The following is a 24,166-nucleotide window of genomic DNA, read 5'->3' on the forward strand; positions in this document are numbered from 1 at the left end:
AAAAAAAAAAAAAAAAAGAAAAAAAAAGTCACTAGAATGAGTCCATTTATGAAACAAAATTCTGTCGAGTAAAAATCATGAAAAAACTAGAAGACACTAAAATTTTCCACAGAGAAGTTACCAGCTGACCTTTAGCTAAGTAAAGGGCAATCAAAAAGTCCAGGAGAATGATATTTCTCACATGCTGGAGGTTGCCATGACCTCACAAAGGTGAGCTAGCCTAATTCGAGGCATTTGGGGTTAATGAATGCCTCATGGCACTCTATTGGCCTCACACTGAACCATGCCTTTCCGGCGTGAATTCAGTCACGTATGATTACACACGTACTTATGAAGTGTGTGACACAAGCTTGTGCGGTTCTTGCTCAATATTTCTGTGTGGTAGAGTCAGTTTCCTGCCCATGGCTTCAGCTCTTCACCAGGGTCAAGCACTTACCGTGACAATAGTATAGTGGTTTGGGAAGGTTTTGGTGGGATACATTGCTCTCATGTATTTGGAGTGAATTCCACATGTTTCTGTCAGAAAATACAGTAAGAGATTAGAGAGTCGTTTCTTTCTCAGAAATATTTTTGCATAACTAAATACCAACATGTTTCCAGAGAACTGAAAAGTGGGTTAAAGATGGAAAGAGGTTGAAATTCTGACCCCTAAACTTTGTCCATTACTTGAAAAAAAAAAAAAAAAAAAAAAAAAAGGCCATCTTTAGGAGACCAGTGGGCTCTCTTCTGGGAAGAGCCGGGAGGGTTTGCAAGGCCCTGTGGTTTCTGCTGGTGCAGCCCGCCTCTGCTTTGACACCACAGGTAATCCACCCACAAGTGAGTGTGACCGAGATACAACAAACGCCATCAGTGGACATCAAAGTTTGAACTTCCTATCATTTTATAGGCTGCAAGACTTTCTTCTTCTCTTTTAAATCACTTAAAAAGTTGTCGCCCGCTGGTGGTGGCGCACGCCTTTAATCTCGGCACTTGGAGGCAAGCGGATCTCTGTGAGTTCGAGGCTAACCTGGTCTACAAAGTGAGTTCCAGGACAGCCAGGGCTACACAGTGAAACCATGTCTTTGAACAGTCCCCACACACACAAAAAAAAAATTTTTTTAAGCCTATTCTTAGTATATGTCAGATCAAATGGAATAAAGCTGAGTGATCATAATTTAGCCCAGGAGACCCAGCTTGTTGACCTTTAAGATAAAAGCACCCTAAACTACGCGCTACTGGCATCGTTTTCTTTGGACTCCTCTCTTCATGTATCTGGTCATTATGGCAACCATTTCTACACAGTATTTAGCTCTCAGCTGACAGCTTCTATATTTAAAACAGTCAGCATAACAAAAATCACCAGACCTGTCTACACACCTGAAAAGGCATTTGAGGTATACAGCCACAAAAACCCTGGCCACCAAGTAATGTTTGCAAAATGAGTTCACTCTCCTGCTTATTGTTTGGAGTTCGCTTTCCATTTGCTCTATGGAGCTTCCTGGAAGCTGTTTTTCACAAAGTATGTCGTTAACTGTGCTCCCATTGTTGGTCCGTTTTCAATGTGAGCAGTAACCCCGCGAAAGGAGGTCATCACTGCTAGAGCACATGGCTATTTCCTTTGCGGCGGTGAAGCGCACAGAATGTTTCCATCCCAAGTGCCACGACCCCTCCTGAAAGCCAGCACTCCATTATAGATTCTCTTTAAGTTAAAGCACAAAGTGAAATTGGTTGATAGCCAAAATGTCACGTGCTCTGCAGCTGAAAACAATGTTCTTCCAAACGGCACGAGCTTGGTCTCCTTCCCAGCCTTTGTTTGGTGTTTTTTCAATAGGATCCAGAAGTTTCCCCCTTCAGAATCTCCTGGGGACCCGCCCATATTGAGTCCACTGTGTAGGGCCCTTGATGGGAAGAGGAAAGGTGGAGGTGTCGCCTCCTTAGGAAGTTATACATCAGGTGATCGGGAAGTTCTATGATAAAATGAGATATAGTCTACTTTAATCATTAAAAGAATGACACGGGAGGAAATTTTTATATAAGGAACAGAAATGTAGAATCAGTTCCTGTTTTGATTTCCTTAGAAAATGGGTGGGGCAACTCAAGTTTCTAAATGCTTATAGATACCGGCTATAAATGAACTGCAATTAAACAGTCACCACCCTGGTTATAATGTCCCAAACATCTATGGCCACCTTCAGACTCAGGCTACCACTCTATGTCATGTTTTATAACCAGGACACTAAAGGACATGCTACAGAAAGCATGACCTTCTAGAAGTGTTTCTTCTGAATCTAAATTGTGGCCCAATGGAATGCTTCTAAAAAGACATGATGGGTTGCTTCCACAGGGAAAAGAAGGCTATTAGGCCAAGGTTTTGCTTTGACTCTGTACTTTCTAATGTTGCTTAAAAATATTCATTGTGCACACAATTGACTTACAGAAAACATTTTCAGAGAAACAAAATTTTAGGGATGGGGAAATGGCTCAGTTAGCTGCAAGAGCATGAGGAACTGAGTTTGGACCTCCAGCACCCACATATAAAGCCAGGTATGGCCATGTGCACCATTACCCCCAAGTCTGGGGAGGCAGAGACAGGTAGATCCTTGGAAGTCACAGGCCACCTAGCCTTGGTGAACTGACCTGCTCCAGGTTCAGCTAGAAAACCTCTCTCAGAAATTAAGATGAAATTCGATTGGGAAAGATGCCTGATATTGACTTCTGACTTCTACATACACAAGCACACATTATGCATGCGTGTATACAAACACACAAGCGAGTGTACCATGCATAAGAAAGAAAAGAAAATTCCAAATAAAAATAATCCAAAAACGTAAACAGGATCATTTGCTATAACCAGATTTACAGCCTTTATGACTATAAGAAGAACAGAAAACTAAATGAGGAAAAGAACCAAGTCAAGGAATGTACAGATTGGAGCTTTAAAGCAGTCTTGATAAAATATGAATTATTTTTGTGGCATATCGGTATGCCACAAACTGATGATATACAAACAGCTCAGCAATATTTACAGACTCGAGATATGTACCTTCCATTTTTCACATATCTTGTACCCTCTGCAAAGACTAGTCAAATGGGTTAACCTATGTCCTATCCTGAACTCAGTGGACTAGGTAAGCTCTGTAGGGTGTTGATCTCTCAGAGGTTCCAAGTACGTGTCTAAGCCCACAGAGCACGGGGAGAAGAAAGGATTAAAGAGGGAGTAGTATTGAGAACTTAAAAGAGTAGGAAGCCCTGTTCCTCTTCATCACACCACAGGCATAGCCCTTCAGTAGCAACTGAATCAATCCTCTGGGTGAGAACTCCAGGATCCTCTTCAGAGGCTCTCCAGAAACCAAAGAGAACAGGAAGGATTGAGCTAACATGTGCACATTCACCCCAGTTCCCCACTCTGCCTTAGCCCAGAGTGACTAAGGAGAGCACCCTTGCTGGAACCTCCCCCTGGAGTGTTTCTAATCATGTATCTCTTTCCTCAAAGGAATAGCTTCTGTTTTGCCCCCTGTCAGAGTTACTTTTCCTGACACTGAAATAAAATCCCCAACAAAGGCAGCTTAAGGAAAAGGGGGTTCACTTCAGCTCACAGTCCTTTGTTGTGGGAAGTTCAAACCAGCAAGAGCTTGAGGTGGCTGGTCTCATTGTATCCAAAGTTGATAAACCGAGAGCAGTGAATACTTGTGCTTTGGCTCGGTTTGTTATTGTTGTTGTTGTTTGGTTGGTTTGGTTAGGTTTTTGGTTTTTGGTTTTGTTTTGTTTTTTATTTTCTTTTTTTTATTTTTTTATTATTATTTTTTATTTTCTTTTCATGCTTCAGTCCACCATTCTATCTCAGAGAATGGAACTGCCCCTTTTGTATAGGTCTTCCTACATCCGTTCACCTGGTCAAGAAAATCCCCACAAGTATGCCTGAAGACCCATCTCCCAGATGGTTCTAAATCTCATCAAGATGGCAACGGAGATTAATTGTCAGAACCTGCCTTTGTAGCGCTAATAGGAACCAGTCTGCTTGCCTGGAAGCCAATGAGATCAAAGATAATGGATGCATCGAGAATAACAATTAGCCAGCTGCCTCTCCCTTATCACAAGGAAAACAGGCAAAGATTCCAGGATTCCAACTTATTTTTCTGGGGTCACAGAGAGTTAGAGGAATGCCTGATGATGACAAAATTGTATTTTGGTCTTGCTTGTTTTGATGAGATCTGGTATAAATTTGATATTTGCGCATCCCCTAAGAACAAAGAAATAAGTTGAACCTAACGAGGGTTTGAAAGGCCTCTAGCTGTATGATCAGGCTAATTGGTAAGTTTCTCTTATACAAGTTCAATAGACTGTGACTAAAAGAAGTGACTGTCTTGTCTAATTATAGACATGAATAGAGTCTATAATTAGTAAATAAAAACAATAAGGAAATAAGTTCAAAACAAAGGAACAAGACAAATTTTCAGAAGCCGACCTTAATGAAGCAGCAAAGTAAGATTTGTCTAACAAATAGCTACTGCAAGGATACTCAGTATTGATACATGAACAAAACCAGAATTTCATAAAAGACGTAGACAGTATTCAAATTTACCAAAGAATGCCATAACTTCACTGAAAACTTCACTAGAGGACCACCGATTCAGACTAGATCAAGAAGAAATGGCCAGAAAACTCAAGGATTTCACTGAAAATTATGCATACAGAGAACAAAATTTAAAAGTAATGACAAAGAGAATATAAAGACAAAGTGTCTTATAATACACCATTAAGAGGACCAATATACATACCATGGGATTTGCAGAAGAGGAAGAGAAAGAGAAGGGGCTAAAAGGTTTATTCAAAGAAATAAAGGCTGACACACTCAGATCTGGGAAAGAGGATATACATTCAGTTCCAGAACACCTACAGAAACCCAGAGGACAGGAACCTAAAAGACCATACCAACATGCATTACAAATTGACAGCATCAGAAGAAAAGTGACTTAGCACTCCCAGGGAACCTCTGTAGGTCTGTAAGTAGTTTTTTTTTTTTTTTTTTTTTTCCCAAAAGAGAATCAGAAGTGAGGAGAATAATGAATTCAAAGTGCTAAAGGAAAAAGAGTAAAGCCCTACCAAATAAGAGCAAGATAAAGAAAAGAAGTGAGAGAAGGAAGAAAGAAAGGAGAGAGAGAAGGAGGGAGGGAGAAGGAGAGAGAGAGAGAGAGAGAGAGAGAGAGAGAGAGAGAGAGAGAGAAACAGGTTTCAGGACAGAACTGAGTTCATTAGCACTAGACTTGCCTTGAAAAGGATGCTGAGATGAAATCACATTAGAAGGTAAGAAAGCATGAGCAGAGGTAAACATACAGACAAATACAGAATATATTAATTCTATGCAAGGAGTAGGTAAGTCACATTTAATTCCCACATAAAAGGTAAAACACAAAATATTATAATAATTGTAACTAAATGGTAAGATGATGGATAGACATTATGCACAGGTATAAATTGTGACATAAATTGTATGTTAAGGGAAAAGTATGGAGTTTCGCACATAATTAAGTTTGTTATTGTGAAATAAGTGGTTGTAATAGGATTTAAAAAATGTGTAAATTGCCATGGTAACCACAAAGAAAATCTGTACAGAAATTATACAAAACAAAATAAAAAAAATCAAAGCAGATTTTAAAGATTAAGAAAAGAGGAAAAAAGGATCAGAAGAACTAACAATGTCAGGCCGAAAGCAATGGGTAAATGGAAACAAGGAATCTTTCCATATCAGTAATTATATGAAATGTATACACCCAATAAAAGATGGAGAGTAGCTGACTATATTAAAAAACAAACAAACAAGTGTATGTTAACTAGGAAACTCAGTTTGATTTAAGAGCACGGACAGTATGGAAAAAGCTACCAAATTGTGCACCAGCATATACACAATTTGCTGTGTAAAATGAGTGCCTTTTAGAGGTCCTCTGTAAACTCCGTGCTCACAGACAACACTGTCTCGTACACTTGGGCTGGTAGCTCTAGAGCCAAGTGTTCTTATCAAAATGCAGCAGAAGGCAGAGGGCAAATGACCTGCTGCAGAGAACTGAAGGGACCTACTGTTCATAAATGCCAGCCTTGCCAGCTTGAATCCCCCCAAAAAATTCAACAAAAGGAACCTGCTGGATTTTTACTGTCTACTAGATACTTGTAGTCTTATTTGAGCCTCAGTTTCCCACCTAACTTTCCAGAATGGCAGCTTCCAACCCAAGCCAGATCCATTCCATCTCATTGGAAAAGTCCCAGGTCTTGTCTCTAGCCATTCTGTGTCTACAGCCTTTCAAGCTAATCTGAAATAATGCCATAAGCCCGTCACAGTATGAGTCTGGGAGCCATATCCTCATCCACTTAGTAGTTATTGATATGACTCACTGCTGTGCGGTTTGAGTTGATGCTCAATTTCTACAAGCATTGTAGTCCAACCTCAGCAGCTTGATGAAATGCTAGGGAGGGGCGTTAGGGCTTCCTTAAGAGAGATGCCTACTTCACCTCCAGGCTACCATAATGTTGACCCTATTTCATAATATCTGCTCTTAATCCATGGATTAGTTAGCTTTGTGTCAGTCTAACCATAACCTGGATAAGCAACAAGAAAAGCAGGATTTAGTCTGACTTCTTATGTGTCCAGAGGATTCAGTGTTCAGAACGCACAAGAATGTGTACTGAGGAAATTCTCTTTCTCCTGTCAGGCAGGAAGTGGCAAGGGAGAGGCAAGAAGAAGCCAGGAACAATACTCCAAGGACCTGCTGACTTAATTCTTCCAGCTAGGCTCCAAACTTTTTGCAAAAGTTTCCAAACATCTTGCAATAAAGCCACCAGCTAAGACCCACGTATTTAAAACACCAGCCTTTGGGGGAGGGGCATTTCAGATCCAAACCATAATAATACTCCAGTTCCCTAGAAACTAACAAGGAGGTAGCTTCATTGGCAGACTTAAGAAGTAAGATCTTGATGCATTGGCTATCAAGATGGACTAAATACATGACTAAATGTATTCTTTAAAGCAGAAACCAGAAAGCTCTGGTTGAAATATTTGTTAATGCCATTTCCAGTTCTCAGTGGGGTGAGAAAGTCAACTAACTCCACTTGAAGACAGATTCAGTTCAGCCTTCTATTAAATTCCCTTTTGAAGACAGGATTTCATATCCATGTTACCAAATAAATTTAGAGAATGAGGTAAAAACTTCGAGGTGTCGGTTAACTTCCCAGACCCTGGTAGCTCTGCACTTGGGAAATTCTCAGTCTCTTCGCCAAAGATCTGTCTGAATGAGGAGACGCTGAAGGCATTGGGCAGCTGTGTTGCAGAGAGAAGCAGGCTGCCTTCCCAGGTCATCTTGACATGAGACTAACTGAAGAAGTCATCAGATCTTGGCTTTTCATTTTACTAGCAAGGAAACTGAGGCTCAGAAAATGCAATCCCCTTACTCGGGCTTAAAGAACCATTTCCTAATAATTCGAAGAAAAATCAAAACAAGAAACCAATCAAATTGTGACTGTCTTTGAGAATTTTGGAGATAATAGAGAGTCTGGGGGAAAAGAAATGAAAGACCGGAATTGCAGAGTAGTGGATGCTATGAGCCCCGGAGTTTGCTCTCAGGCTGTGACCTCGGGCATTCAGATTTTACTTATTATTATTATGTTGAATTTCATGAAGGCCAAGTACCCTAACTCAGAAGCATAGTGCTGTGATAATAAAAACTGTTTGTATCATAACTTGAAACCACAGTGAGCTGACAGCAATCCTACCTGCTAGGAGAAGACCATCTTACAGAGAAACAAACCAGGGCTGCAAGGAAGAAGTGAAGCTGCCTGAGGTCTCTTAGCAGCGAGTGGAGGAGCTGGTTCCTAGGCAATCCAATACCAGAAGTGGAGACGGAGCCTGAACATGGGAGGCTCTAGTGGAGTATTAGTAGATGCCAGATCTACCCAGCAACCCAGGCTCCTTCAAGCTCTTGTCTTCCCGAGTCACAGCCACCTTGCTGAGACTCAGAACCCAGTTCTGACAAATGCCACGTTTGAGTTGGTACACATAATGGATTTCCATAGTTCAGAAGTTACCTTCAAACATGGATCACACCAAAATAAACAAAATGCTGAGCGTGCTACTTCAGAAAAAGACAAGGAGAACTAACTAACAAGTAGGAAAATCTTTCCCTAGTGAAAATAGATAAACCAGGAGGCTAAATCATTGAGATCTTGAGAGGACCGGGAGCTAAGCCAAACCACCAAAGCTATCAGAGGAAAAGTTCTCCTTCAGTGACAAGTTGAGTGCTTTTCTTTGTCATTTGCACTCAGTCGGCTGTCAGGACTTACTCAGTTTGTTGATATTCGGCATGAGAGTACTCCACGTTTGTAAATACTCAGCTCTAAAGCCGTCCATGGAAAACAAGATAACCGGCGGCAGGTCAAACCTGAAAAATGGAAATCAGAAACTTTATCCGTGACCTTGGCACTACTTAACCATTCTCTACATTAGAAAAACACTTAATAAATAAATAAGAAAATGGTTCTGGGTCAAGCAACGGTCTCTGAATTTCAACCACCTTTTGGACAGTCCCCTGACATGAATTTGGTAACTAGTTCATGATGTGTTTCTTACTCTAAAGCTTCATTTTTTGACTTTGTGCTCATATCTTAGGATATTAACATGTATCCACAAATTTTAAAGCGCTTTTAGACCTGTATTTAATATAAAATGATTAACAGCAATTTGGCAGTTACAGCCATAAACTGTATTTTTAAAATTTGTTATTTATCTTCACTTGTTGACTTTGGCTTGCATGATATACATGGTCATGTGTGACAGATGCATACTTTCATGAACTTTTACTAGTCAAACTCTGCCATGTAACCATCACTGATCAAGAAACAGAACATGAATAATACCGCAGAAGCTGCCCAGATTCCTTCCTCATTCCTGACCTCAGCAAACCCCATCTCCAACCAGGATGAGCAGTATCTTGACTTTTAGGAACAATTGTTCCTACTTCGATACTAAATTTATATATAAATTGAATCACATAGTATATATTGTGGGGACTATACTATCTTTTGCTTGGCATTCAATCATATTTGAAATTAATCTATCTTGTGGCTTAAAATTATGTCATCCCTTGTAACATTTGCTTAGTTTCTGGTGCATGAATGAATCACAACTCATTCTTCCCTCTGTTGACAAGCATTTGGGTATTTTTCAAAGTGGGTTTGTCACGAATAGCAACTATGAACACAGTAGATTTGTTTTTCATTACAGTGCTTGAAAAGTGGATATGATGCCAGGCATGGTGGTACATGCCTTTAATCCCAGAACTTGGGAGGCAAAAGCAGGGGGATCTCAGAGTTCAAGGCCAGCCTATAAAGTGAGTTCCAGTATAGAAGAGAAATCCTGCTGGAGAGATGGCTCAGAGGTTAAGAGGACTGGCTGTTCTTCCAGAGGTCTGAGTTCAATTCCCAGCAACCACATGGTGGCTCATAACCATCTATAGTGAGATCTGGTGCCCTCTTCTGGCCTATAGGCACATGTGCAGGCAGGACACTGTATACATAATAAATAAATCTTTAAGGGAGGGGGGGGGCGCGGGGGCGCACGCCTTTAATCCCAGCACTCGGGAGGCAGAGCCAGGCAGATCTCTGTGAGTTCAAGGCCAGCCTGGGCTACCAAGTGAGTTCCAGGAAAGGTGCAAAGCTACACAGAGAAACCCTGTCTCGGAAAAAAAAAAAAAAAAAAAAAAAAAGAAGAAGAGAAATCCTGTCTTAAACAAAACAAAACAAACAAACAAAAAGACTAAATAAACAAAAAAGAGAAAAATGAGTATGGAAAAGCAATCTTCACCTCTGTGCTAAAGCAGTTATATATTCCATTGGTTTTAACAAAAACATACTTTTTAGAGAAATTTGGTGAGAGTAAATCCTTAAAATTCTAATAAATTACCCAAATATGACTGAAAACAAAAGCCTGGATGTTGGTGCTAGGTAAAATAACAAAATGGCTTCCATTTCTTCAATATGACCGAGTAAAGCTGAAAAAGTTACCAGTATGGCCATCGCTTTCATAGTGTAGAAGACACCATGAAGGGGATCTAGAAAACGAGTTTGTTTGGTTGCTTAGAATATTTATTTTTTTTTATTTATTGCAGAATAATCAATAGATTTTTGAGTAAGACATTGTGCTGGATGGTGAGTGTAAAGGCGTAATGGAGCCATAGGAAATGAAATCGAGAGGTAGCTTGCCATGGCCAAGGGCTGATTCTCAGTAGAGTCAAGCACACAGAAGAATACCAGGTTAAGTCTCCACAAGGTAAGAATAGGCTTTCTAGGAAGTGTGCCTGCTAACAGATCAATAGAAATTACACAACATGCCGGGCGGTGGTGGCGCACGCCTTTAATCCCAGCACTCGGGAGGCAGAGGCAGGCAGATCTCTGTGAGTTTGAGGCCAGCCTGGTCTACAGAGCGAGATCCAGGAAAGGCGCAAAGCTACACAGAGAAACCCTGTCTCGAAAAACCAAAAAAAAAAACAAAAGAAATTACACAAGAGAATGGGTCTAATGTCCAAACAGGGCAGTGCCCTGCACACGGGCCCAGAGAGAGCTGATACCTACAAACACATGTTTGAGTCTCAAAAACAATGTACTAAGCCAGAAGAACCAAATATGAGAGGATATACAGCAAGATTCCATACAGCATGACTCCATTGATGAGAAAGTTTAAATAGATCAGGCCTGACTGGGGAAAGAACTCAGAAGCCTTTAGAGAGCAGAGACTGGGAAGGGACATGAGGCATCTTATTGGGGTGGTGAAACTATTCTGTGTCATATAAGTGTTCTGACTGCTCATTACTGAGGCTTGTGAGTTTCCAAGTTTTATTGTACCATACGCTTAAAATAGTCGCATATATGAAGCATATCTTGATTTATAAATAAAAATGAAAAAACTGGGACCCTTTGAACTTCAATATGCAGAAAATATATTTTAAAAAAAAGGTGTTGGTGGTGCAGACCTTTAATCCCAGCAATCGGGGACACAGGCAGGCGGATCTCTCTGAGTTCAAAGCCAGCCTGGTCTACAGAGTGAGTTCCAGGACAGCCAGGGCTACACAGAGGAAACCCTGTCTTGAAAAACAAACAAACAAGCAAAAATAGGGGCTGGAGAGGTGACTCAGCAGTTAAGAGTGCATACTACCCTTCAGAGGGTCTGCATCCAGCTTCCCACATCCACATCAGATGATTGACAAGTAATTGCAGCTGCAGGAAATCCAATATCATCCTCCTGCACTCACACACATGCACCTGCTGCACACGGACACACACTCACCCACGTGATTACAAATTAAAAATAATTTTTTGTTTGTTTTTTTTGTTGTTTTGTTTTGTTTTTGTTTTTGTTTTTGTTTTGAGACAGGATTTCTCTGTGTAGCTTTTTGGTGCCTGTCTTGGAACTCACTTTGTAGACCAGGCTGGCCTCGAACTCACAGAGATCCACCTGCCTCTGCCTCCCGAGTGCTGGGATAAAAGGTATGCACCACCACCGCCAGGCCTAAAAATAAATATTTTCTAAAAATTAAATGGTGTGGTGCAACTTATATTAGAAAATATCCGGACAGCTGTGGGCGCTGGGCACCAAACCTGGGTGTTCTAAAAGGGCAGTGAGCAATATTGACCACTGAGCCATCTCTCCAGTCCCCACGTTGTTAGTATCCAGCTTCAGGGATAAAGCTCAGAGAAGTGCCTGGTGGAAAACCCCACGGGGCAAAACCAGTACTCAAGCTTTGTCGTACATCCTTGCTGTTTTTCTAGAGGCTGCTGAAGAGGGCTGGTGAATCTAAGGATTGGCACAAGCCAAATAGCGTGACATAGAGCCAGACATGTTATCTCTCAACGAGGGTTTCTCCTAAATTTAATCATGAGAAGGAAGAAGAGGTGGGGGATTAATCAGAGTTAACGGCCAAAGCAAAAGGATGATTTGTCCTTCTGAATGTAGGGGAAGGGGTTGCTATGTTGGTAGATGGACATGCTGTGTCTATCAAATGGTCTTCTAAATTGCTACGTTTATGTTGTTTATAGATCAGCACTGTAATCAGTTTTGGTCAGAGAACCATCTTTCTGCAGCGGTCAGCAGTTCACTCAGAGACTTGTAACTGGTCAAAGTGCTGAGAATAAATTTATCAATGCTTAGTCACAAATGAGATAGATGTCTACGTCACCCACTCCAAGGCTCGGGGAACATTGTGAAAAAGGGGACAGATAGGAGGATATAAAAGCCAGATGAAGGTGCCTGTGTGTGTGTGTGTGTGTGTATATAATACTGACTTCTAGACATGACTGTTGCATGACAGCAGCCATGATTACCTTCACAAAATCCCCATATGACTGGGCCTATCAACACCCTGGAATGGAAGGGGAGGGGCTCACAGGACCTCATTCCTTCCCTGAGGATATATGCAGATAATGGTTGATGGGGAAGGAGAGAAATTTTTCTTGAGTGATGTAGCCAGGAGTGAGGGGCTCTTGTAAACCAACTCCCACCCACACCCTTACAAACATCCACAATCAAACTCACTGGGTCACCAACAGACACACAAAAGCACTGTGAGTGGGTTTTGGGAGGTGCGAGTTGGGAAGAACAAAGAGATTAACAGGCGTGAAGGAGACAAGAGGGGGTGAACACTGAGGGGGACCCTGCAGGTGTCCAGGCAGGGACGCAAACCTCAAAGAGGGGAGAATGAAAACTCACTTCAGACTTGGGGAGTCTGATGCCGGGGGAGTTCGATGCCAGGCAGTTCACTGTCAGCATATTTAAAACACAGTACAATTTGGGGAAAAAAAAGTTTCCAGGCAACAATGAGTCCAATTCCAGGTACACAATAAACTTAAGCTGTAAGTACGTAGCAGAAACTCCTTTACAAAGTACATGTGATCATGGCAGGAGGAGGGAATTCTGTAACTAAAGGGCCTAGAGTCTAGTGTGGTCTCTTACTGACAGCATAGAGGTCATCATAAAGAACACGTAATAGCTCTCCTAAGAATGGGTTCTATTAACTGGGAGTTAGGGAGGGATAGGGGCCCCTTTGTGTTTAATGTTCCTGGTTTCACCAGTGATCTGGGGGCGCAACCTTTGTGGAACCCACAGAACACAATCCAAATATGCTATGTACATGTATGAAAACGTCAAAGTGGAATCCGTTATTGTGGACGATTGACATATTTAATAAATATTTCTATTGACCTAACTTAGATCCTATCCCTGTCTCCTTCATGTTTCTCTGTTGTTTGTGTGCATATGAATTAAAAATGTCCTGCTCTCTTCTCCGGGCCGGTGAAGCCTTTCAAACTTCTATCTAATTTTTCTGTTAAAAGTTGTGGCTTCTTATCCAAGAACCTGGTCTTTTCAGGCTCATATACATCAACTCAGATCATTTATTTCCGAGATCTCTGTCTCAAGAGCTTGTGATTTTATGTATTTTTTTTTAAGATTTATTTATTTATTATGTGTAGTGTTCTGTCTGCACATATCCCTTCAGGCCAGAAGAAGGCGCCAGATCTCATTACAGATGGTTGTGAGCCACCACGTGGTTGCTGAGAATTGAACTCAGGACCTTTGGAAGAGCAAGCAGTGCTCTTAACCTCTGAGCCATCTCTCCAGCCCGAGCTTGTGATTTTATATGATACAGTTTTTTAAAGAAAGACAGCATTCCTCTATGCTGCTCCAACTGGCTTCCAATTCCTTGGCTCAAGTGATCCTCCTGCCTCAGTTTCTCTAGTAACTGGGACTTCTGGTGCTGGCATACAACCATGCCAGGTTCCCTACATAAATTTTTTTCATGAAATGACGCAATTTTAAAATGCTGATTCTTCATAAAGCCAGATATTCCTTTCATCTTTTGCCCCCCCCACTGCCATCCCTAACTGCTGAGCCCAGAAAAGTGAGGGCCGGGGACAGAGGAGGGAAGGGAAGTTCACCCTGAGGGGGAGGTGACAAGGGGCATGTCTTTAGGCATCACCAAAGTCCTGGGAGCAATGGCTCTTCCCATGGGAAGAGAGGCATGATGGGTAGACATCACTTGACAAAGGTCCTCCTGTCACTGTGAGCCTTTCTTCCCATGATTCCCTTTCCCTACCCTCATTTGGAAGATACTTTGATTGTAAGGATGTTAATTGACCGAAAACAGTCCTGTCAGGAGTCAATTTAGTCTGAATTCCAATCTTGCCCATAGGACGCTGGGAATGTGGGTATATGCCAACAAATAGGCTTAAGTTATTGTGAGGCATGAATATAATTACACACAAAAGTAATTTGTCAACAGCAGAGCAAATAAATGTCTCTTGAGTGTGAATCCACAAGGAGTCCAAACTTCTGTTAACGATTATATTGTGAGAGGGGAGTGTGGAAATTCTACTTGGCCTCTCCCTGTGGCTTCATGTGCCCGTTAGTTACGAAAGGGTGGTGAAGTCTCATGCCATTCCTGCTTACCCTTCTGGACACTGGAACTCCTGGGATGTGGCACAGGCGTCTGTCACCCATGGGGTCTCTCCTGCAAAGCAGATGGCACTGTTTAAGGCATCGGCGCCACACACAAACAGAAAGACGCAGGGATTTGCGGGGTGTGTCTTCTCCGGCTGTTTAACTGTTATCACTCGGATGACTAACTTCTTCCAGGACACAGTATGCGCTATCTCATGTGGCAACGGGGGCCATGGCCTCTAAAGACTGGAGATCAGTGATCTACACTGCTAGGTGCCAGGAAGGGAAGCCACTCCATCCAGAAAAGCAAAGGAGGGTCCTTAAGTGGAAAGAGTATTTCTTCCCTGATGGGTTTGTTTTTCTCACACCATACCTGAAGGATATTTTCACAATGGCCGTAATAATAATAATAATAATAATAATAATAATAATAATAGATTTAATAAATACTGACACAAAACCTAAAGAAAAGAGGAAGAAAACCATGAAGAAAAGAAGTACCTAACTGGAATGGTTGGTCTCAGATGGAAAAAACTGAAAAATCTTAACAACAAAAGTTTGCTGCATGAATGTTTCCCTTTATAGAACATTCCAGCTAACGAACAAAACAGAAATGAGAGAAGACCCATGTGACGATGTGCAACTCCTCATGACATCTACCACAGAAGATACAAGTCCACATAATGTACAAACTGTAGATAAATACCAGAGTTTCCACAGTGCTCTAGCTCTAATTACTAAATTTCTGGAAATATATGGAGTGATAAATGACATAAGCACCAAGCATTATTAGCAAAACCTAGACTAGGAAAATCTTTAGAACAAATGACCTCATTTCTCTAGTATATAAAATGTTAGAGGCTCAAAAAAGAGGAAGCGTAGTTTTGTTTTGTTTTTTATAAAACTTGAAATATATCAGTCACTTGCAAAAGCAAGCACCTATTTGAATTTTACATCAAAATTTTAAAACACTATTATGAAACAAAGAGTAAATTTTGAACATAGATTAGCTATTTGATGAATAGAAGCAATTATATTTATAGGTAATGTTATAATGTTATTAAATCTTTATCTTTTTTAGACATGTAATGAAAATATTCCAGAGCGGTGATGCTAATACCAGCTTTGAAATAATCTAAACTTTTGAGAGGGAGAAATAGACAGAGGAAGACAGACAGAGATGGCAAAAAAATGATGTGTATCCTTTGGTTTTAAAAAATTAAAATAAAGGAAATACAAGGCTGGAGAGATGGCTCAGCAGTTAAAAGCACTAGCTGCTCTTGCAGAGGACCAGACTTCAATTCCCAGACACACATGGAGGTTCACACCATCTTTAACTTGGGTCTCAGAAGATCTAACATCTTCTGTATTCCACCAAAAACAGGCACAGACTTGGTATACAGACGTACATGAGGAAAACATTCATACACATAAAACTTTAAAAAGAAAAAGAAAAGGGAATACAAGATTTGGAGATATGCAGACCATGGTGCTAGACTCCATGCTAATATCACACTGGAAATCATCTAAAAGACTAGTCCATGCATCACTCAGCTACCTAGATAAATATGAATCTTTACCTGGGTTATTCCTTTAACAACTCATAGTAACAATTAACTAGTAGAAAACAAGTAAAAATATATGGTGATGAATTCTTACATAATAGCAAATAAATACCATATTGTCCTGTAATAGGACAAGTAATTGCAACCCCGCCAGAGGCTACAAGTTCAGTGACTGTATTTCAGTGTTCTTTCTATCCTTTGCATGGTCTTCTTTCTGAAGCAGGTTTAAAATTCAGTTGCTTATCTTGCTGAGTTACCAAACTTTTCCTTGCTCACTCTGCATTTATCTGCAAGTCATGCTACCGTTATAAAAATTATGCTTTGTCAGCATGAGATGGGATTGGCCATGAAATGGTAAGTGCTGAAGATAGGTGGTGGACAGACATGAGGAAAAAAACACCAGAAGCCTCTCTCTACCTCTGCTTGATAGAAATTAACCTGCTGGGCGGTGGTGGCGCATGCCTTTAATCTCAGCACTCAGGAGGCAGAGGCAGGCGGATCTCTGTGAGTTCAAGGTCAGCCTGGTCTACAGAGTGAGTTCCAGTACAGGTTCTAAAGCTACACAGAAAAACCCTGTCTCAAAAAAAAAACAACAACAACAACAAATTAACTGTAGTTTTTAAAGTTTTCTAAATTTGCCAAAATATAAAAGCCATGAGCAGGTTCTTGCTCCAAAATGATTCTGATTCTCTTCAAACTACTCTCTGAAGCTGTTTATTTAAATCTAAAGGAAATTATGACTTTAGAGTGAGAAAGCACTAAATTTAATTTGAAAATCAACAGGCAATTAGCCCTACCAGACTAATGAATGTGTATAAGACTAAACTCGCGCACTGCTTATAACAAGCTTGTCTCCCATAAAAGTCAAGGAACTCGGATGAAAATTTTACATGATCTCAGCACAAAGTCTGCAGATAAAATATTAAAATTACAAAACTGGGACAAGAGAAGGGAGACTGTAAGGACAAGAAAAATTACATTTAGTGAAGCTAGAAAACTAGGCCAACCAGAAACCCTACTTGCTTTTTCAAATACTCAGAAAAAAAAATTTATGACTCAATATTCACTACTAAGTATTTGAAAACTGTTACCATTTCAAGTAATTTTCCAGTAAGCCTGGTTTTGATTATTTTTAATTATTTCTCATATAAAATGACTCATATATCAATACAAAACATACTTTCTATTCTTGACTAGAGTGAGTAATGTTTCTAAGACCGTTAAGAATCACCCAAATGTAACTGTTGCCTTGTTTGCTGACCTTAACCTTGATATCCTCCCCATGCTAATTCCCTGCCGGGTTCCACCCTCCTGAATGCTTAAGGGAAGTTCCTTGTCTGTGTATCCCGCATAATGGGCGTTAACAGCTTAGATGCAAGATTGTAAAACATTGATAGCGAACTTCTGCCCTCCTAGGTTCTCCCATTGTGCTGTTAGCCTGTATTTAAGACCTCCTCCCTCCTTCAATAAACGGCATTCGGCATTTAAAAAAAAAAAAAAAAGAATCACCCAAATGAAGGATAAAATGGTAATGTGCTAGAAGGGAGTCCCAAGGCTCACATCCATATTGTACAGTCATGGAAAAGCCATAAATAAGGAATTAAGCAAGGGCCCAGGGCATGCCTCCATCCCCTGTGTTAAAAGTGGAGCAGTTGCAAACACATCCTACTTGCGGAGAAACAGAATATGGCTCTTGGAACCTGCCTTGCCCTGGTAGTCACGGCTGACCAGTAAGCTCAGACATGGGCCAGTAGGGACTGAACACTCTACCTGTTGAAATTCTTTGTTTGCACAACAGATCTAGATGGGAACTTCTCTGGAAGCATTCTTTTTCCTGTTTTGCAAGTTGTCAGAGCTATATATCTTATCTAGGTTGAAGAGTTGTCCTACTTTAAAAACCAAAGAAGCCTTGCCTGGAAGTCTCTTGGTCTGGGCTTGTGTGTTAGTTTCTCTGTCTGTTGTTGTCGTCAAACATGGCGGCCGAGACAACATATAGAAGAAAGAGATGATTTGAACTTAGTTCCAGAGGGATATGGATTTGCTGTGACAGGGAGGTTTAGACCCGGGTGGTACAGAGGACAGAGCCAAAAGCTGAGCGCTCATATCCTTAACAAAAATACAAAGGAGGAGAAGAAAACCGGAAGTGATAGGGGGACTGTAGCTCTGAAAGTCCACCCACAGCGACACACTTCCTCCAGCAAGGCCATACCGCCTGAGCCTCCCCAAATCGCACCACCAACTGGGGGACCAAACATTCAAATTCCTGAGACTATGGCGGACATCTCTCATTCAAACCGCCGTAGCTCCTTTCTACCATTTCTAGAGTATAGCACCCAGCTCTACCAACATTTCCACTCTAATTTCTGTCTCTTGCTTCAAAACCTAGAATTCAACTTAATTTCTCTATTTTGTTTAAAAACATTAAGTCAGTAGAGTGTAGAATCACAGGAACAGGATCTTCAGTGTGAATAAGTTAATGACTGTGTGATGTGCAATTTTCATAATGCATCGGGTGTTCTGAAGCATTAGCTTCCAACAATTTCAAATCTCTATGAAGTGAGCTGGAATGGCCAGGAGCCAGATTCTTGCACTAGGATCTTGTATTGGTAAAAATTCCCTAAGGGCTCTTAGTCTTTAGATCACTCAGGACACGGATCATTCGACATTTGGTTGATAGCTCTGTTATGTAGCCTTCTCAGCACACTTTAATTATGGAATCTGCCATCCAGTGTCTCAAACCACAAGTAAACACGGCATGGTCGCTGGACTGGAAACACCTTGCTGTTACATGATAATAAGGCTATGAGCTCTTTTATCTGTCTATGAAATAGACTTCCTTTCTAAACCCCATTTCATCTCACAGTAAACACATTCCATCTTTTCCTGTACACAGAGTAATAGCTAAATTCTCTCTATCTCTCTGTCTCTCTGTCTCTCTCCTTAAAAATCTTTGTAGCTCAGGATAGCCCTGAGAAACTGAGCTCCGGTGAACCCACAGAGGCAAACGCACCAATACCCTCTGCTTACCCTGACAAACAGTCTTGTAGTCGGCACAGCAGTCCTTCTTCTGCAAACAGTCATCTGCACAGGAGCAGAGGCTCATCTCCAGTCTGCTCTCCCCACAACGAAACGAATTGCACGTCCATATTTGAGCTGGAAAAGCACTCAAGTCAGTTCAGAGCAGTTACGTGCACCAAACAAAGACTGCAAATGTCATGCATTCTTCTCGGTGTCATTACAACACAGTCAAACTCCTGATTTACCCGCTTTAATAAATGAAAATACATCATACAAAACAAAAAAGACGCCATGACTCCACTTTCCTTGCTTGGGTAGCAGACCGAAGTGAAGCTTCACTGGTTGAACTTGGGCCCTGAGTTTGCAGATGTTCTATCTAGACCCTGGTCCTATTCCCACTCAACTGCAGGAATTGCAAATGGTGAAGCATCATGAGCACTGATGCAATATGAGTGTACCCAAGAGCAGCCTTGCCCAGCCTTGTCTAAGGACAGCCAATAAAGAAAAGAAAGCGGTGACAGAAGTAATAAGGAGCATCCTACAGTTCCGTGGAAACCCAGGTCATTGCGTGCCATCTCACTTTCTGTACAGTCACACTTTAACTGCGGTCTAAGTGCAAGCTTCTGTGTTTTGCACTGAGGAGGGGAAATGACAATAACCTGGTGCAGACACCCAGAAAAGATGCTGTGGGTTGAACTGTGCAGTCTTAAGAGGAGACAATGAAGGCCTAATCCCCATTATATGTGAATAGTATCTTACTTGGAAATGCGTGCAAATCATTTGCAAAGAATCAGGTAAAGTGAAGTCAGTGTGGCAATCCTCAAGGTCGGTATGGTAATCCTCAGCGCAATGGCTGGCCTTTTTCTCTCCCTTTTCTCTCCTCCTCTCCCTCTTTCTGCTTTGTTGCTGTTTTCTTTTAATAACCCTTCGCTCTAGAGCCCCACCTGACCTCGTCTTCCCAGCCCCTCTTGCTTGGCCTCCTGAGTACTGAGATTAAAGGCATGGACCACCATGCCCTGATTTGGTTTACTTATAAATCTGGGGCAAGTTGGAAACAAGGACACACAGAGGAAGGCTATGTGAAGAGATGCAGATCATGCGACAGTGACAGCAGAAGTTGAAGCGGTGGTACTGTCAGTCAAAGAACATCAAAGCTTGCCAATGACCAACCAGACCCTAGAAAAGAGGAACCAAACTCTTCTCCCTCACAGACAATGCTACCAACACCTAGATCTCCGATTTCTCACCTCCAGACTCCAGAGAAAGGACTTCAGTTTTGTAAGCTACCTAGACTCTGGTGCTTTGTTATGGTAACCCGGGAAGCAAACACATGGTGGAAGGTTGTGATGCCTGAATGAGGGCAGCCCAACTAATACGCTAATCAACAGATTGTCAAGATACATACTTGACTTCACACAGGTGTCTTCGAAGTCCCAGCAGCAGTCCCCTCGGCCCGTACATCCCGAGTCACACCGGCAGCCCTCCAGTCCTCTGTGCGATGAGTCAAAGCATTTTTTTCTGCAGCTGCCTGTCAAATGAAAGGCAGAGGATAGCAACCTTGAGCAGTTAGCCAGGGTTTCATCCCTAGGCGGTGAGCACACATAGATGTCCTTAGCACAGGCTGAGACTAGACTGATGATGCTAGGGCTCAGTATGACGACGCTGTGCTGAATAAGAGAAATGGGTATATACAAGGCGTGGATGGGAGCACAGAGGTAGGACGAGGCGCAGGATGACTCCACTGAATCTCAGGTAAGGGGCGGGGCTTTCGCAAATTGGCAAATTAGCAAAGCCAAGAAGGTCAGTGTGTAGTTTGGAATGGCTAACTAAGGTAGAGTTCAAGACTCAAGACGGACTGGTACAGGGAGAGGAAAGCTGCTCAGGCCAGGTTAAGAAGAAGCCTGAGGCTCAACTGTGCTGAGAAGTCACTAAAGAGTGAGGAAAAAAAAAAAAAAAGAGCAGCTCAGATTTGCATTTTAGACGTTCATTCCAGGAAATAAGTGGCAGGCAGGGAGCGAGAGGACGGAAACTCTAATCCAGTGGGGGATTTTAACCCAAACTAACGAACAAAAAGAGGAGTGTCTAAAGGAAGGTAACAGCAGTATACACAAAGAGGACACAGACACAATGTAGACAAAGTAAAGTGCACTCAAAGACGCTTTATGTGTAGAATAAAAAAGAAGAAGACAGCCGGGCGGTGGTGGCGCACGCCTTTAATCCCAGCACTCGGGAGGCAGAGCCAGGTGAATCTCTGTGAGTTCGAGGCCAGCCTGGACTACCAAGTGAGTTCCAGGAAAGGCGCAAAGCTACACTGAGAAACCCTGTCTCGAAAAACCAAAAAAAAACAAAAAACAAAAAAAAAAAACAAAAAAAAAAAAAAAAAGAAGAAGACGTTAAAAATGACTCGTGACATGCAGGGCAACGTTTCAAACAACATAAGCTCAATTCCCATTGTGCTCGGAATGAAAATCCGAGACCAAGCTTTGATATACCAACCCCTATGGATTCCCTCCTCTACCTGGCCGAACCCAGCGTGAGACTGCCTCCCTCTGGTTCTACTAAGCCTAGCTCATGACCTCCCTGTCATCCCTCTAGGGGAGCATGCCAGGCATTCTCCTGGATTAGGCGTTTGCATTTGCTGTTTCTAGCTCCCTAGAATGTTCTGCTGGAATACATGGCTGGCTGGTTAGAAATAACAGTCTGCCTGGCAGCTTTATCTAAACTCGATAATATGGAAACTCCCTCCCTCCCCAGCAAGGCTTCCTGCTCTCTACCTGCCCTTATCTGAAAAACGTTCCTGGGCCTGGAGGACTGACTTTATCTAAAAGCTGTCTCTAAACCAGATGCCTGATTCATCTTTAGCTTGACCCTTGGCACAAATCCCTGCAGAGAAGACTTGTGCTAGGAGCCCTGCTATAGGACCCTACTGCCACATACTAAGCCTTGGGATGGGAGCATGCCACTTAATGCAAATTAGGATTTGTCCCCAGGCTCCCCAATCCTATATGTTCCTTATCCTCTGGAATAAAATTGAGCTGATTCACCGAAGTCTGTCTCCAGAGGCAGCCCTCCATTTGTGCTCATGAGCCATGGATAAAGCTTTCTGTCACCCTGTCTGCCTCTTTCCCCTCTCAAACTGATGGGCTGACAGGCCAAGAAGAAAGAGGACCCCCACATTCTTCCTTGGAGAGTATCCCCACTGCTTCACTTCCATGAGCTCGTAACTCAAAAGTTCCTTCACAGCCGGGCAGTGGTGGCGCACGCCTTTAATCCCAGCACTCGGGAGGCAGAGCCAGGCGGATCTCTGTGAGTTCGAGGCCAGCCTGGGCTACCAAGTGAGTTCCAGGAAAAGGCGCAAAGCTACACAGAGAAACCCTGTCTCGAAAAACCAAAAAAAAAAATTCCTTCACACCCACATCCATTCCCACACACTAGCCTGACTTAACGTTTCATTTTCTTGGTTTTGGTTTCACTCATCATTCCCTTGGAAAGCCCGCCCCCCCACCCCTACGCTACATGACTGAAGATGGCCTTCAACTTCTGATCCCCCTGCCTACTTCCCTCTCAGTGCTGAGACCACATCTGGTTTATGTAGTCCTGAGTACCAAATCCTGGGCTTTGGGCATGCTAGGCAAGTACTAGACCAACTGTATCAACAGGGCGACATCTTCAGCCTAGAAATGGACACTCTTGAAAGGGCCTTTATCTGTTCTCTTCACCACTATATCTTAATTAGAAAAGCATGGGACAAAAGACAACGTTCAATTTTTAGTGAATAATTAAAAGATATGTGCACACATGACAATAAATGTGTAAGAATTCACACACGGTTTTAAAATCCACCCAAGGTACAATTGACATTGCAAATGAGGAAGGGTTACATGGAGCAGAGAATGGTTAAAACTGCTCCTCATTGGGGTTGAAGGGACTGGGCACAAGAGTGAATAAGTGATAAGTGGGCGGACTGTGCTAAATGCCAAGGAATACGGAAAAGAATGAACGAGGTAGAAGGGGCCTTGAGTGGGAGAGGAAGAAAGACTGAGATGCTGGTAGGAGGGCTGAGAACCTGAGATGAATGGGGGAGGATAAAGGAGAACCATTCTGGGAAGGCAGCCAGTAGGTATAAGGAAGTAAGGAACAGGGGACATCTCTGAGACAATAGGGGATTTTGTTCAGAGATTAGTATATGCCTTTTGCAGTCAACTTGTGCAATTTGGAGGATGAAATAGCCAAGAAATGATGCCCATTTGTATGCACCAACACCAGAATGATACCAGTGAAATGGCTTGCTGACATTCGCTCCAGCCAGGCACAGCTGCACCTCTCTGAGACACAGCGGTCCAGTGACCACAAGATGGCAGGAATTTTCCAGCTAATATGCACTTTTTTTTTTTTTTTTAAATCTGTGCTGTGTTCCTGTGTTGCATGGAAGAACTGCATGTAAATTCTTAAATGACAGCACAGCTTCCCCCAAGGGCATCCCTAATGAAGAGATGCTAAGATTTTTCTCAGTGGAGCTGAATGGAGTATATTAGTCACATTGAAAGGGGCATCGGATGAGTTAAAAGCAGGCTTGTATTTCACCTTAGGAAAAACACCAACACAATCTACCAAAAACTACAGGAGACTGGCCAGTAGGATGGCTGAGGAAGTTTAGAAGTTTCTCATACGAACCCAGTGATCTGTCCCGAGAACCCCAGAATGAGCGAGAGAACAAACTCCCCAGATTCTTGTCTTCTGCTCTCCACACATGTGCTGTGCACACACACACACACACACACACACACACACACACACACACACCATATACACTCATATCATGCACCTATGCATGATACTAAATAAAATTATAATTTAAAAAAAAATTATAGAAAATGCTGATATCATCACTTATAAATGGTATATTTGCTATTTGTACCAGTAGGCTAAAAACAAAGGAAATATGATTTTATAGTTAACGGGATGTATTTCCTATTTTTCTTTGCTTCTTATAAGAAAAAAAAAAATGAAGCTTTTATTATGTTCTACTTGTGAAGAATTTAGCATTGATTGACCACATCATGGGGTGTGAAAGATATGACAATATTAACATGCTGTCAAGGCACAGAGGAGGCAGACGGTATAACAAAGA

The 24,166-nt window shown here is 42.0% G+C and overlaps 1 protein-coding gene across 1 annotated transcript in view; it reads right to left on the bottom strand.

Annotated features, from left to right (window-relative positions):
* Enpp3 (ectonucleotide pyrophosphatase/phosphodiesterase 3) overlaps positions 1 to 24,166 on the bottom strand; it is a 79,326-nt gene that overhangs the window by 50,369 nt on the left and 4,791 nt on the right. The window contains exons 3-7 of the mRNA XM_052750635.1: positions 20,441 to 20,563; positions 19,045 to 19,170; positions 14,462 to 14,522; positions 8,308 to 8,405; positions 437 to 516 (exon numbers count right to left, since the gene is read on the bottom strand). Coding sequence (XP_052606595.1) covers positions 437 to 516; positions 8,308 to 8,405; positions 14,462 to 14,522; positions 19,045 to 19,170; positions 20,441 to 20,563 — 488 coding nt within the window. The remainder of the gene's footprint in view (positions 1 to 436; positions 517 to 8,307; positions 8,406 to 14,461; positions 14,523 to 19,044; positions 19,171 to 20,440; positions 20,564 to 24,166) is intronic.

Source organism: Peromyscus californicus, unplaced genomic scaffold (assembly GCF_007827085.1).
Source record: "Peromyscus californicus insignis strain IS unplaced genomic scaffold, ASM782708v3 Scaffold_22__1_contigs__length_63687245, whole genome shotgun sequence".
Classification (NCBI taxonomy): Eukaryota; Metazoa; Chordata; class Mammalia; order Rodentia; family Cricetidae; genus Peromyscus; species Peromyscus californicus.